At 53.2% G+C, this 10536-nt stretch overlaps 1 protein-coding gene across 1 annotated transcript; it reads left to right on the top strand.

The window, feature by feature from the left end:
- On the top strand, positions 4666-8090 carry DNAJC22 (DnaJ heat shock protein family (Hsp40) member C22). The gene is made up of 3 exons (XM_005679997.3): positions 4666-4806; positions 5467-6424; positions 7511-8090. Exons 2-3 carry the CDS (start codon positions 5585-5587, stop codon positions 7712-7714), a joined length of 1044 nt encoding a protein of 347 aa, XP_005680054.2. The 5' UTR covers positions 4666-4806; positions 5467-5584; the 3' UTR covers positions 7715-8090.

The raw sequence follows: 10536 nt of genomic DNA, 5'->3' as shown, positions 1-10536 counted from the left end.
CTTTGGCGCTAGCTCCCAGCTGACAAATCAACATCTCAATCTGACAATTAGTAGTGGAGGTGGGGGGAGAGGGGCTCTCGTCGCCTGGGCCGCTTAGCCCTCCCTGCGGGCGGCAGAGAGGTGGGCGGTGCTGGCAGTGATGAACGACTCCGGGGGGGCCCCGGGCCCCGAGCGCGCATTCATTACTCGACTGACAGGCGGGCGGCAGGCCGGGCGGGCCGCGAGTGGACGTGCCAGGAAAGAGGCAGAGGCAGGAGCGAGAATAAAAGAGGTGTATAGCAGCCCACTGCCCGGTCAGCTCCCCGCTCTTCACCTCGACCCTGCTACTTGACTTCCTTGAGCTCAGAGTTTTTGTTGGAGCTGGTCGTGGTCGCAGAATTTGGGTAGCGGGGACAGAGGTTTAAGCCTTCTGCTTAGGTTAGGCGAATGAAGGTCTAAGATGTCAAGAAAGTGTGTAGACAGGCTTTAAGACTAGGCGCTCCCTTCTGACCTCGGAGGAATTGTGCGTGTCTGCACACACAGGGGTGGTGTGTTGTGACAGGGATTGATGGGTGTGGGTCGCGTGTGGGGGTCGGCGATTGTATGTGTCAGTGTTAGGGATGCGTCTGCCTGATTTTGTCAGTGGAGGTGTAAGTGCTGCGTGTGTCTGAGGATGAGCTGCCACCTCTCCCTGCGTGTCTGTGCCCCCTTCCGCCCCCCCTCCCCCGTCAGCTCTCTGTCTCCACTTCTGTAGGAAACAGCAGTGTGCACGGTGACAGCTGAGGTGTGCTGCTGGGGATGGGGGGATAGCGTTAACTGTGAGGATGCTGGTTCAACAACTGCTTCCTTCCACCACCTCCAGCCCAAATATCATCCCTCTCCCAAGCTTCCTGAAAGTAGTGGATGCTTTTTCCAAAGTCTGGGGACCCAGTTGCTAAGTCCTGGGGAAGGAAGTGGTGACTACCAGAGTTTTCTACCCTCCACATATATATATACATATACGTAGTCTCCATCTCATATATTAGTCGCTAATATGTGATCTACAACCCCTCTGGCTTCCCCAGGCTGCTGGTGGATAGAGAGGAGGAGGTGGGTCTCAGGAATGGAAAGGGCACACCATCAGACTTCTAAGAGAGCCCACATCTTTGGGGCCTAGGCTAGTCTTCCAGGATCCTTACCTTTTGGGTTTCAGGTCCAATTACTAGTTGACACCTTAGGAGAATGTGCTAATTATATTCTAATTCCTTTCCCTAATAACCCTCTCTCTTCACCTGACTTTGTCTCCACTCCCCGGCCCCCCACCCCACCCCCGCCCCGTCTAAAACACACCAGAAGGTTGACCTTCCCATTCCTGAATCTTCCGGGTCTACAGGGCAGAGAGTTGACCTGATTCTGGGTCCTCTGTTTGGGTCAATGTGTCTTTGAGCCACTTTCCCTTCTCTTGCTCTTCTTTAAACACAGGGTGTCTCTTGGAACCCTCTATATTTTTGCCTCTGCACCCCTCCTTGTGTCTGTATATCTCCAGGTTTAGGAATCTCTTCCAAATTGTTTCCCCTACATTTAGGGGGTCTCTCTTTGTTTTTCTGGGGCTTCACCCTCTGGGTATACCCAATGCAACAGTGAGACCCATGGGGATGGGAAAGGGAGTAGAACTTCCCTCCTGCCCCCATCCAGAGGCGCCTGCAACCTAAGGATGGTTAGGTAATGCCACGGCCCGGCTACGGCCGGGTCGCTTCTCATTCAGGGCACAGGCACCTGGTCGATGCCCGGCTGTCCGCCCCTCTCCCCACCCTCAAGCCGCCCTCCTCCAAGCCCCCGCCCCCTCCGCCCGCCCGGAAAAGGCAAATTTGACATTTTTAAATCCCGAGCCTTGGAGGGATCGATGCGGCCCAGGGGCCCCGCCCGGGGTCGATATTCCTGATTGGGAAGCGGCCTCTGAGCTGAGCGCGTGTAAATCACCCGGACGGGGGAAGGGGGCGCGGGAGCCGACCGCTTCCCAGACGCTGGGAGCCATGCGAGGTCCCGGCCCGTCCCCACCCCAGGGCAATGGAATGAGGAGACAGTTAGGCCTCAGACCCGGAGACAAGCCCGCCCTTGGACTCCCGCCTCCCCCGCCCATCTCTAACTCTGTAGGCCGGCTCCGGTCTCGCTTCAGCGGCCGCCACCCTCCGTTGCCCCTGGAGCCGCCAGGGAGGCCGGTGTCGGAGCCAGCCATGCGGCGGCTTCTCTCCGGCCGCTCCCGCGGGGCCTGGGCTTCGGCGGCGGCTGTCACGAAGCCGACAGGCCGGGCCGGCCGGGAAGGGGAGGGTGGCGGGGGAGTGGTGGGGGGACGGCTCGCGCGGATATGGCTCACAGTGGGCGCGCAACAGATGTTTGCGGGATTGAGGGACAGCAAGGCGGTGTGGGCACTGCGCGGCGCTGAGCCGAGGCTGAAGGCGCGGGTGGGGGGCGGGGGCAGCCCAGACCTGTCGGGGGTGAGAATCTGGCCTTCTAGCGAGGGTGAGCAGGCACCCCTGGCGCTCAGGGGAGGCTAAGTTGGACAGACCACAACCCCACTCCGCCCCCGGTCCGTGGACCAGGGTAACAGACAACAAAAGAGAATGGGGTGTGAGAAGGCAAGTTCGGAACCCACCTACAGCCGCCTCCGCCGCCCCTGCCCTCCAATCCTCTCGTCTCGCGCGGTTGGAGAAACAGAGGCAGCGGAGGCTGAGAAGGGTCAGGATGGTTAAAAGCGATGTCAGCCACGAGGCTAGGGGTAGCAACCAGAATTCCCGCGTGGGTCTCTGCATTCACCTACCCGCTCCGAGTCCTCTTGCGGTTAAATACCCCGCCAAGTTCCCCGTGTCCCCACCCCCCGCCATCGCAGCTCAGACCCTTCCCTCTTGCTTCAGCTTGTCAGATCACCACCCACCCCGGCGCCAATCCCCACCCCGCACCAGTTTATAGAACAACAATTTGGGAAAAACAATCCAGGCCGAGTGACGGCCCCGTAATTGTGACAAAGTGAGTGCGGGCGGCCGGAGAGCGCGCTCGGGCGGGAGCGCGGCGGGGCGAGGCGGAGGCAGGGGCGCCTCCAGTTCGCCCCCCGCTCTCTCGTTCTCATTCCAGTCATCTCCCACCCCTCTCCTTGACTCTTCTCCAATTTTTCTTCTCTCGGGTCCTCGCGCCTCCCCTGGCTCCTTCCTCCATCGCTCTTTCCCTTTCTTCTCGGTAACTGCTCTTCTCCAGCCCCCGCCCCGCCGCAGCCCCTCCCCCGGTGCGTTTTTTCCCCCTCTCTCGCTTCTCGCTCTCTCCTCCGCCCTCCACTTGTTTCTCCATCTTTTCCTCGTGTCAGTCGCCCTTGGGACCCTGGCCCCAGCTTACAAATCCGCTTCTCTCCCTCCCCAGTCCCGGCTTCCTGAGGTCGAGCCCTGAGCTTCCTCCCGGGTCCCCACCTTCTGGGAGGCCTGCGCAGCCCAGCACACAGGGGGTTCTTCCCGCCCCACAGCGACGGCCCCAGGCCCAGGCGGCCTGCCTCTCCCCTCCCGCTCCCGTCGCTGCCTCTCCCACCCCTCTCTCTGCGCCCTGAGCCAGTTTGTTTGTCCAGCGGCGGCCTCCGCCGCTCGAGCTGTTTGCGGAGCTTAGCGCGCCGCCGCGCAGTGCCGGCCCAATTAAGTCTCATTCATTATTCAGCGCCCCAGTGCTCCCGCGCCCAGCAGCTGGCGGCTCCAGCGTCACTTTGACGCCCCTCCCAGCCCTGGCCCCGCCGTGAGTCCTAGGGAGCAGACATGGGGCGCTGCTTTTCCTCCCCGGACTAGGAGGGAACAGAATCTGTCGACTGCAGGGAGGCGACAGGGGCAAGCCTTCCAGGCCCACCCCACCCCCAAGTCAAAGATGGGGAAACTTGAAGATCCACGCTTTTTCTTTACAGAGAAGGAAACAGGCCCACCCCAACCCCCTCAAAGCCAAGGTTGGAGCCCACGACATTGAAATGAGGGGATCTTGCATCCCACGTCCATCCCAGCATTGAGGCGGGAGGACACCGCAGACTATTCTCCTGGTGGGGAGGCCCTCACCCCCATCCTTTTTTGCTCCTGGTTCTCTCTCGTGCCAAAGTCAGCGAGATACAGCTGACTTGGGGTTCCTGAGGGTTTCTCAGGTCTCCGGCTTGGATCTAGATGTATTGCCCCTGACTGGCTGGCCTGGAGGCTGGGCAGTGAGGGGAACTTGAGGGGAGAGCCTCTCTCTGCAGCCTGTACTCTGGTGTCTCTGCCTTAGGCAAATTGGAAATGAAGCCATCCAAGGCAGTCTTGAACGGCAATGGAGTAGGGAGAGAGGACTGCAGCCTGAGGTAAGGGAGGAGTCACTCTCCCATTTGTGTGGGTGCAAAGGGGAGATCGAGGGCTTCTTTTTTTGCTTTTACAGGCCTCCCCACACCCCGCCCCGCCTCGCCCTGGGCTGCTTTGACCCAGCATCTAGACAAGGTGAATCTGGGGCTCCGCCCGACACCTCCCGCCCGCAAGCGGCAGCGGCACCTCGTGGTCGTCCTGTAGTAATGTAGGCGCTCTTGGAGTGGGCGCTGCGCCAGCCGGGTTGAGCTTGGGGAGACGGAATACGCCAGAAAAACCTAAAACGAAGTTTACCGGAGAGGGCAGGCAAGAGAAGCCCCAGCCTGAAAGGTGATCCCTAAGGGGCGAGGGAGGGCCTTGGAGAGGAGGGGCCTGGCCAGGACGGCCCAACTTCCGTGACACAGCAAACGCTGAAAGACAAAGTCCACTTAGATGAATGAGAGGGGCCATTTTGACTGTGGTCAAAGGAAATGTCTGATCTGGGAGCCGAGGTAACCAGGTACAGCTGCTCACCCTGGGACTAGCGCGTACTGGCTGGTGGGCCTGAGCCCTGCAATATGGAGGGACTTTACAAGTTTCTCCTGGAAGGCGGTGGTTGAAATGTGAGGTGCCTGGGTCCAGGTCAAAATGTACCTTTCTAGAGCTGGAGGGAACTCAGGACCTCTTTCAAGCCTGTCTTTTGTCAAGATTTCTTGGTCTGGAGAGATGGGAGGCTGGAGAAGGGCTAAAATCTCTGCCAGGGGTCTGTGGGCAGCCACAGTCCGAGTTGAGGTGGGGCGGGGTTGTATGGTAGGGGACTTTAAAAGTTGTATAGGAACTTTCTAGGGATAGTGTATTCATGTTTATTCACTCACCCCCACCCGCAAACCATGAGTCCTTCCAGGAGGTAGGTGGCCTGAGGGGAGGTCTGCAATTTAAGCTTACCCTTTTTTGTCCCTGTGCTGAGTTCTCATTTACTCAACCAAAAGCACTTATAACTTTCTTCTCTAAATTTGAAGTCACTGTGGTTGTAAAGAGCGGAGGTGAGATTCTAGACCTAAGGATATGGGAGAGCTACAATTTCAGGGACACTCAGGAAGAGCTGGACTTGACTAATATTGGAAGGAGAAGTGTTACTGTGTTGGACGTAATCTTATGACTGCTTTTTCCCATGTCTTAGGGTCTAAGGATAACTCTGCGGCCATGACTGCCATGATTCTCACAGACGACTCCAGATTTCTGCATTCTAGGCAACGGCAGGTGCCACTGGACTTACTGTGAGACCCTTTTCCTAGAGGATGGCCAAGGGCCTCCTGATGACTTACGCCCTCTGGGCTGTAGGGGGCCCTGCTGGTCTCCACCACCTATACCTGGGACGGGACAGCCATGCACTGCTCTGGATGCTTACCTTGGGGGGTGGTGGTCTAGGCTGGCTCTGGGAATTCTGGTTGCTCCCAAGCTTTGTTGCTCAGGCCAACAGAGCCCAGGAGCAGAGGCAGGGCTCAGGAAGGGGGACACCCCCTCTAAGTCTCATTCGCTTTGTTGCCCAGATGATAGTGGGCATGTATTTTGGCCTTGTGGCTCTCATTAGCCTTTCCTTCATGGCCAGCTTCTATATTGTGGGCCTGCCACTGGCAGTTGGCTTAGGGGTCTTGCTGGTGGCTGCCATTGGCAACCAGACATCAGACCTAAAGAACACTCTAGGGGCAGCATTTCTTACTTCACCTATCTTCTATGGCCGCCCCATAGCCATCCTGCCCATCAGCTTGGCTGCCAGCCTCACAGCCCAGAAGCATCGCCGCTACAAACCTTCAGCTGGGTCAGAGACGCTCAGCGTGCGGCTCTACCGCCTGGGCTTGGCTTACCTTGCTTTCACAGGCCCGTTAGTGTTCAGTGCCCTCTGCAACACAGCTGTCACCCTCAGCTATGTGGCAGATACCCTTGGCTACTTCCTGAGTTGGTTCAGCTTCTTCCCCCTCCTTGGGCGCCTTTTGGAGTCTGTCCTCCTTCTGCCTTTCCGAGCCTGGAAGCTGCTGGTCGGAGATCATGGCATCAGCAGCAGCTACTTCCAAGAGTGGGAGAAGCTCTATGAGTTTGTTCACAGTTTTCGGGATGAGAAGCGTCAGCTGGCTCTCCAGGTAAGGTCTCTCCCCTCTTGTTGCCGTCTAAGATGGGTCCAGGAGGTAGGCTCAGTCTCACTGGAGCTGGTGTGGAGGTACTGTTTTCACATCTGCTGGGCCAGACCCCAGAAGGGTATCCTGGCTTCTTTGGGTTTCTGTGTGCAATGGATGAAGGTTCAGAGACTCTAATAAGGAGTGGGAAAAGATATATGTATATTATTTTCTTTTTACTGAGGTATAATATGTATATAAAGTACACTAATTTTATGTAGATACTTAGGTAACCACCACTCAGATGAAGGTATGGAATATTTCCACGATTAAGAAGGTTCCTTTGGGACTTCCCTGCCAGTCCAGTCATTAAGACTCTGAGCTCCCATTGCGGGGGTCATGGGTTCAATCCCTGGGCGGGGAACTAAGATCCCGTATGCTGCACAGTGTAGCCAAAAAGCAAAACAAAACAAAAAAGAAGATTCCCTCGTCCCCCTTCCCAATCTATACTCCTTTCCCGGGAAAGAATCTGTATTCAGACATCTATTACCATAGATTAATTTTGCCCATTCTTGGGCTTCATATAAATGGGATCATCCAGTGTATATGCTCTTTTGTGTCTGAGTTCTTTCATTCAACATTATGTTTGTGAAATTTACTCATACACAGGATTATAAATTGTTTTCATAGTTGTTTGATGTCCCATTGTGTGAATCTACCACAATTTATCTATCCATTCTATTGTCAGTGAACATTTGGATTGTTTTCAGTCTGGGGCTATTCTGAATAAAGCTGCTGCAAACACTCTTGTACTTGTTTTTGATGGACATGTATGCTTATTTCGCATATATGTAAGGAGGAGACCTTGTCAAGGATGCCAAGTTCCAGGTTGGAAAAGGGCATCTGTGATTAAAAGCAAATCCTGGTTCTTGCCATGAGATCTAGAACTTGTCCATGTTTCAGAAGGTTGGAATTCTAATCTGAGGCTCTCTGCCTTTCCTGCCAGCAGTGGAAGCCAATTCCAGCCGCTTTAGGAAGGTAGCAAGGAGAGGCCCAGGAGCCCAGATGACTTAGGAGGTTCTAATTTGTTAGCTTCTGTTTCCTTCTGTTAAGGTTTTTGGTCTCTCAGAGAGGGCAACAAATGAAGAAATACATGGCAGATTCCGGGAGCTAGTGAAGACCTGGCACCCTGACCACAATCGGCACCAGATGGAGGAAGCTCAGAGGCGCTTCCTGGAGATCCAGGCTGCATATGAAGTCCTGAGGCAGCCCAGGAAGCCCAGGGGATCCTGGAGGTGGGAAGAAACTTCCCTTTGAGGTTGGACTGGCGGAGCTGGATCGCTTGTCCCAGCACACCTTTGCCCAGTGAGGCGTCCCATCAGTGTGAAAGAAACTGTCATTTGCAGCGTGTGCTCATTTGCTTGGTCATGTCTGATGCTTTGTGACCCTATGAACTGTAGTGCACCAGGCTTCTCTGTCCATGGGATTTCCCAGCCAAGATTATTGGAGTGAGTTGCCATTTCCTTCTCCAATTACTTGCAGTAGAGATGAGAAAACCTTAAAGAGGTGAGAAAACTATTGTGATTTTGAATTTCTGAGTTATTGGCTATTGTAGTCCTGACTTGTTTCTTAATCCACATAGTGAAATGAAAGACATATTATAAAGCCAATAAAATATCTTTTAGAGACTAGACCACCTGGTTTCACCTCTGGTATATTGATAGATCATGGAGGAGGTTTACTTAACTTTCTTTTTTTTATGTGCAAACCACCAAGTGAGGTGATTGAAGGAAAATATAGGGGTTCTAATATTTCACAAGATGTCCTGTAGCAAAAAGGATTTGATCTATTCTGTGGACTACCAAAGTGTAAGACTGGGGTTAAGTTTGAAAAGGCTGGAATTCTAGTCTTTTCAGGAAAATATTTTAATTCCGCTTATAGGAGAACTTTTTAGAAGCTGCACTTTTCCAAAGAAGGAACAAGCTGCTGTGAGGTAGGGGATAATCCCCCCATCACAGACCCTTCTACTTGGAATATTGTGGTGAACCTTCAAAGTTTACACAAGTGGTTGGACTGGCTGAATTGTCAGGTCTTCTTGAAACTTGGGATTTGATTCTGAGCTATACACCCTGCTCCCTAATCATTTACAGTCCGGTGGGGGATGATAACACAGGTACACATATCAAAGTCCTCCTTGTTCTGTGTTTTGAACTGTGTCCTGAGAGGTGTAAATAGAATGTGTTAGAAAATTGCAGAAGGGATAGATGATACTGTTTTATGGGGACTCACGGGAAAATTCATGATTTTGTATTTCATATGGAAATGGCAACCCACTGCAGTACTCTTGCCTGGAAAATTCCATGGACCGAGGAGCCTGGTAGGCTAGTCCATGGGGTGGCAAAGAGTCAGACGTGGCTGAGTGACTTCACTTTCACTTTTATGCCTTTGTGGGGACTTTGGGGAAACCCTAGGGAACTGACAGCTTGAGCATCTCAAGGGGGCCTTATCTCATTCCCAGTTGTAGAAGGAACAGCCCAGGATGCCTCAGTTTGAAGAGGAAGAGTGGAGATCAGGAACATGATAGTAAAATTAGGTACCTTTTCTCCAGCTTTCTTTATTTGTGTGTACTACACTCACACTTAATCCTTTATCTGAAAGTTAACTCTGAGTAGTGTATGTGTTTTTAAAAAGCAGAATTACTTTGGCTTGTATTCCCTACTGATTAAAAAAATGGCCCAATCAATTGAGAGGAATGAAATTTATAGATGTTTTTCTTTGCATACATGTATATAAAATACTAGCCAGTGAATTTATGTACTACAATTTTAAGACCAAATTTAACTTTCACACCTTTTTCTTTTACTTTTTTGTTTGTTTTTTGAGGTTGGGATTGCTGTTTTTTGGGGTGAGCTCGGTAGGCCCGCTATGGTCAGGTTAGTGTTCTTCCCTCGGAGGCAGCCAAAGCCTGCTGCCTCCTCCTGCCACCTACCTGAGTTAGTGGAATATACAAAGCTCAGAGGAGCTGCCAGGGCCTGGGGGCGATGTAACAGGAGTGGTGGCACCAGCTGGGCTGCCTCAGTCAGCACGGACCGCCCAGGCAGCATCCTGAGCCCACATGGGCCAGGCTGAGTCTCCCTGGGAGAGGCAGGCAGGCAGGCAGCACCCCAGAGTCGGGGCCCCACAGGCCTCGGGGTGCACCGGGCTCATAGTAAGCAGAGGTCTGCAGGATCCTAGCCATACCTGGCCAGCAAGCCAGAGAGCTGGGCAGTGACGAGCCTTTCACCAGAAGGGTCTGTCTCCTACCCTAGGTCTGGGTTCTTGGGGCCTGGGGGACACAGAAGGCACTTACTAGGGAGCTGAGGCTGGAAGGCTGAAGCCAGAGTCCTGGGGTCTTGGGGGCCTGGCTGGGTCTGCTAGGGGACCTCATCTTCCCTGAGGAAGGGGCTTCCTGGGCAGCCTAGGAGAGGCAGCATGGCCTGCAAATCAGCGGGTTGGTTCTGGAGACCTGAGAGTGGCTAGTCCGGAAGGGCTGGGTGGGGTGGGGCGAACCTTTCCCAGACTGATCCTTGGGGAGATGGGAGGGCTAAACTGTTCAATTTACTCAAATGTTTCATCATATCAAGTTATTCTTCTGATTTTGTCAGTATTTTTTATTGAAGTACAGTTAATTGACAATGTCACACTTTTTAAAATGAATTATTTCTTTTTGGCTACGCTGTGTCTTCATTGCCGTGAGGGCTTGGTCTAGTTGGGTGCCTGGGCTTCTCATTGCGGTGGCTTCTCCTGTTGCAGGGTACTGGCTATAGACATGTGGGCTCTAGAATTTGGGCTCACTAGTTGTGACTCACGGGACTAAGTTGCCCTGAGGCATGTGGAACCTTCACAGACCAGGTATTGAACCCGTGTCCTTAACCACTGGACCCCCCAGGGAAGTCCTGTCACACCTTTTTAAAGCGGCCCCAAAATTAATGTATGTATTTTCTTTGAAAAATGCAATTTTTCAAATTATCGTGTGGAATTTTAATAAGCCATTTTCATAAGCTATGAGTAATTTATTAACATGATATGTAGTACTACATCTGTAAAATGTAAATGTATTAAAAATAGTCTATAAGGATAAAGAGACACAAGAGTGATTG

Source organism: Capra hircus, chromosome 5 (genome assembly GCF_001704415.2).
Source record: "Capra hircus breed San Clemente chromosome 5, ASM170441v1, whole genome shotgun sequence".
Lineage (NCBI taxonomy): Eukaryota > Metazoa > Chordata > Mammalia > Artiodactyla > Bovidae > Capra > Capra hircus.
The sequence above is the reverse complement of the archived record's forward strand: the minus strand, read 5'-3'. Positions and strand labels throughout refer to the sequence as shown.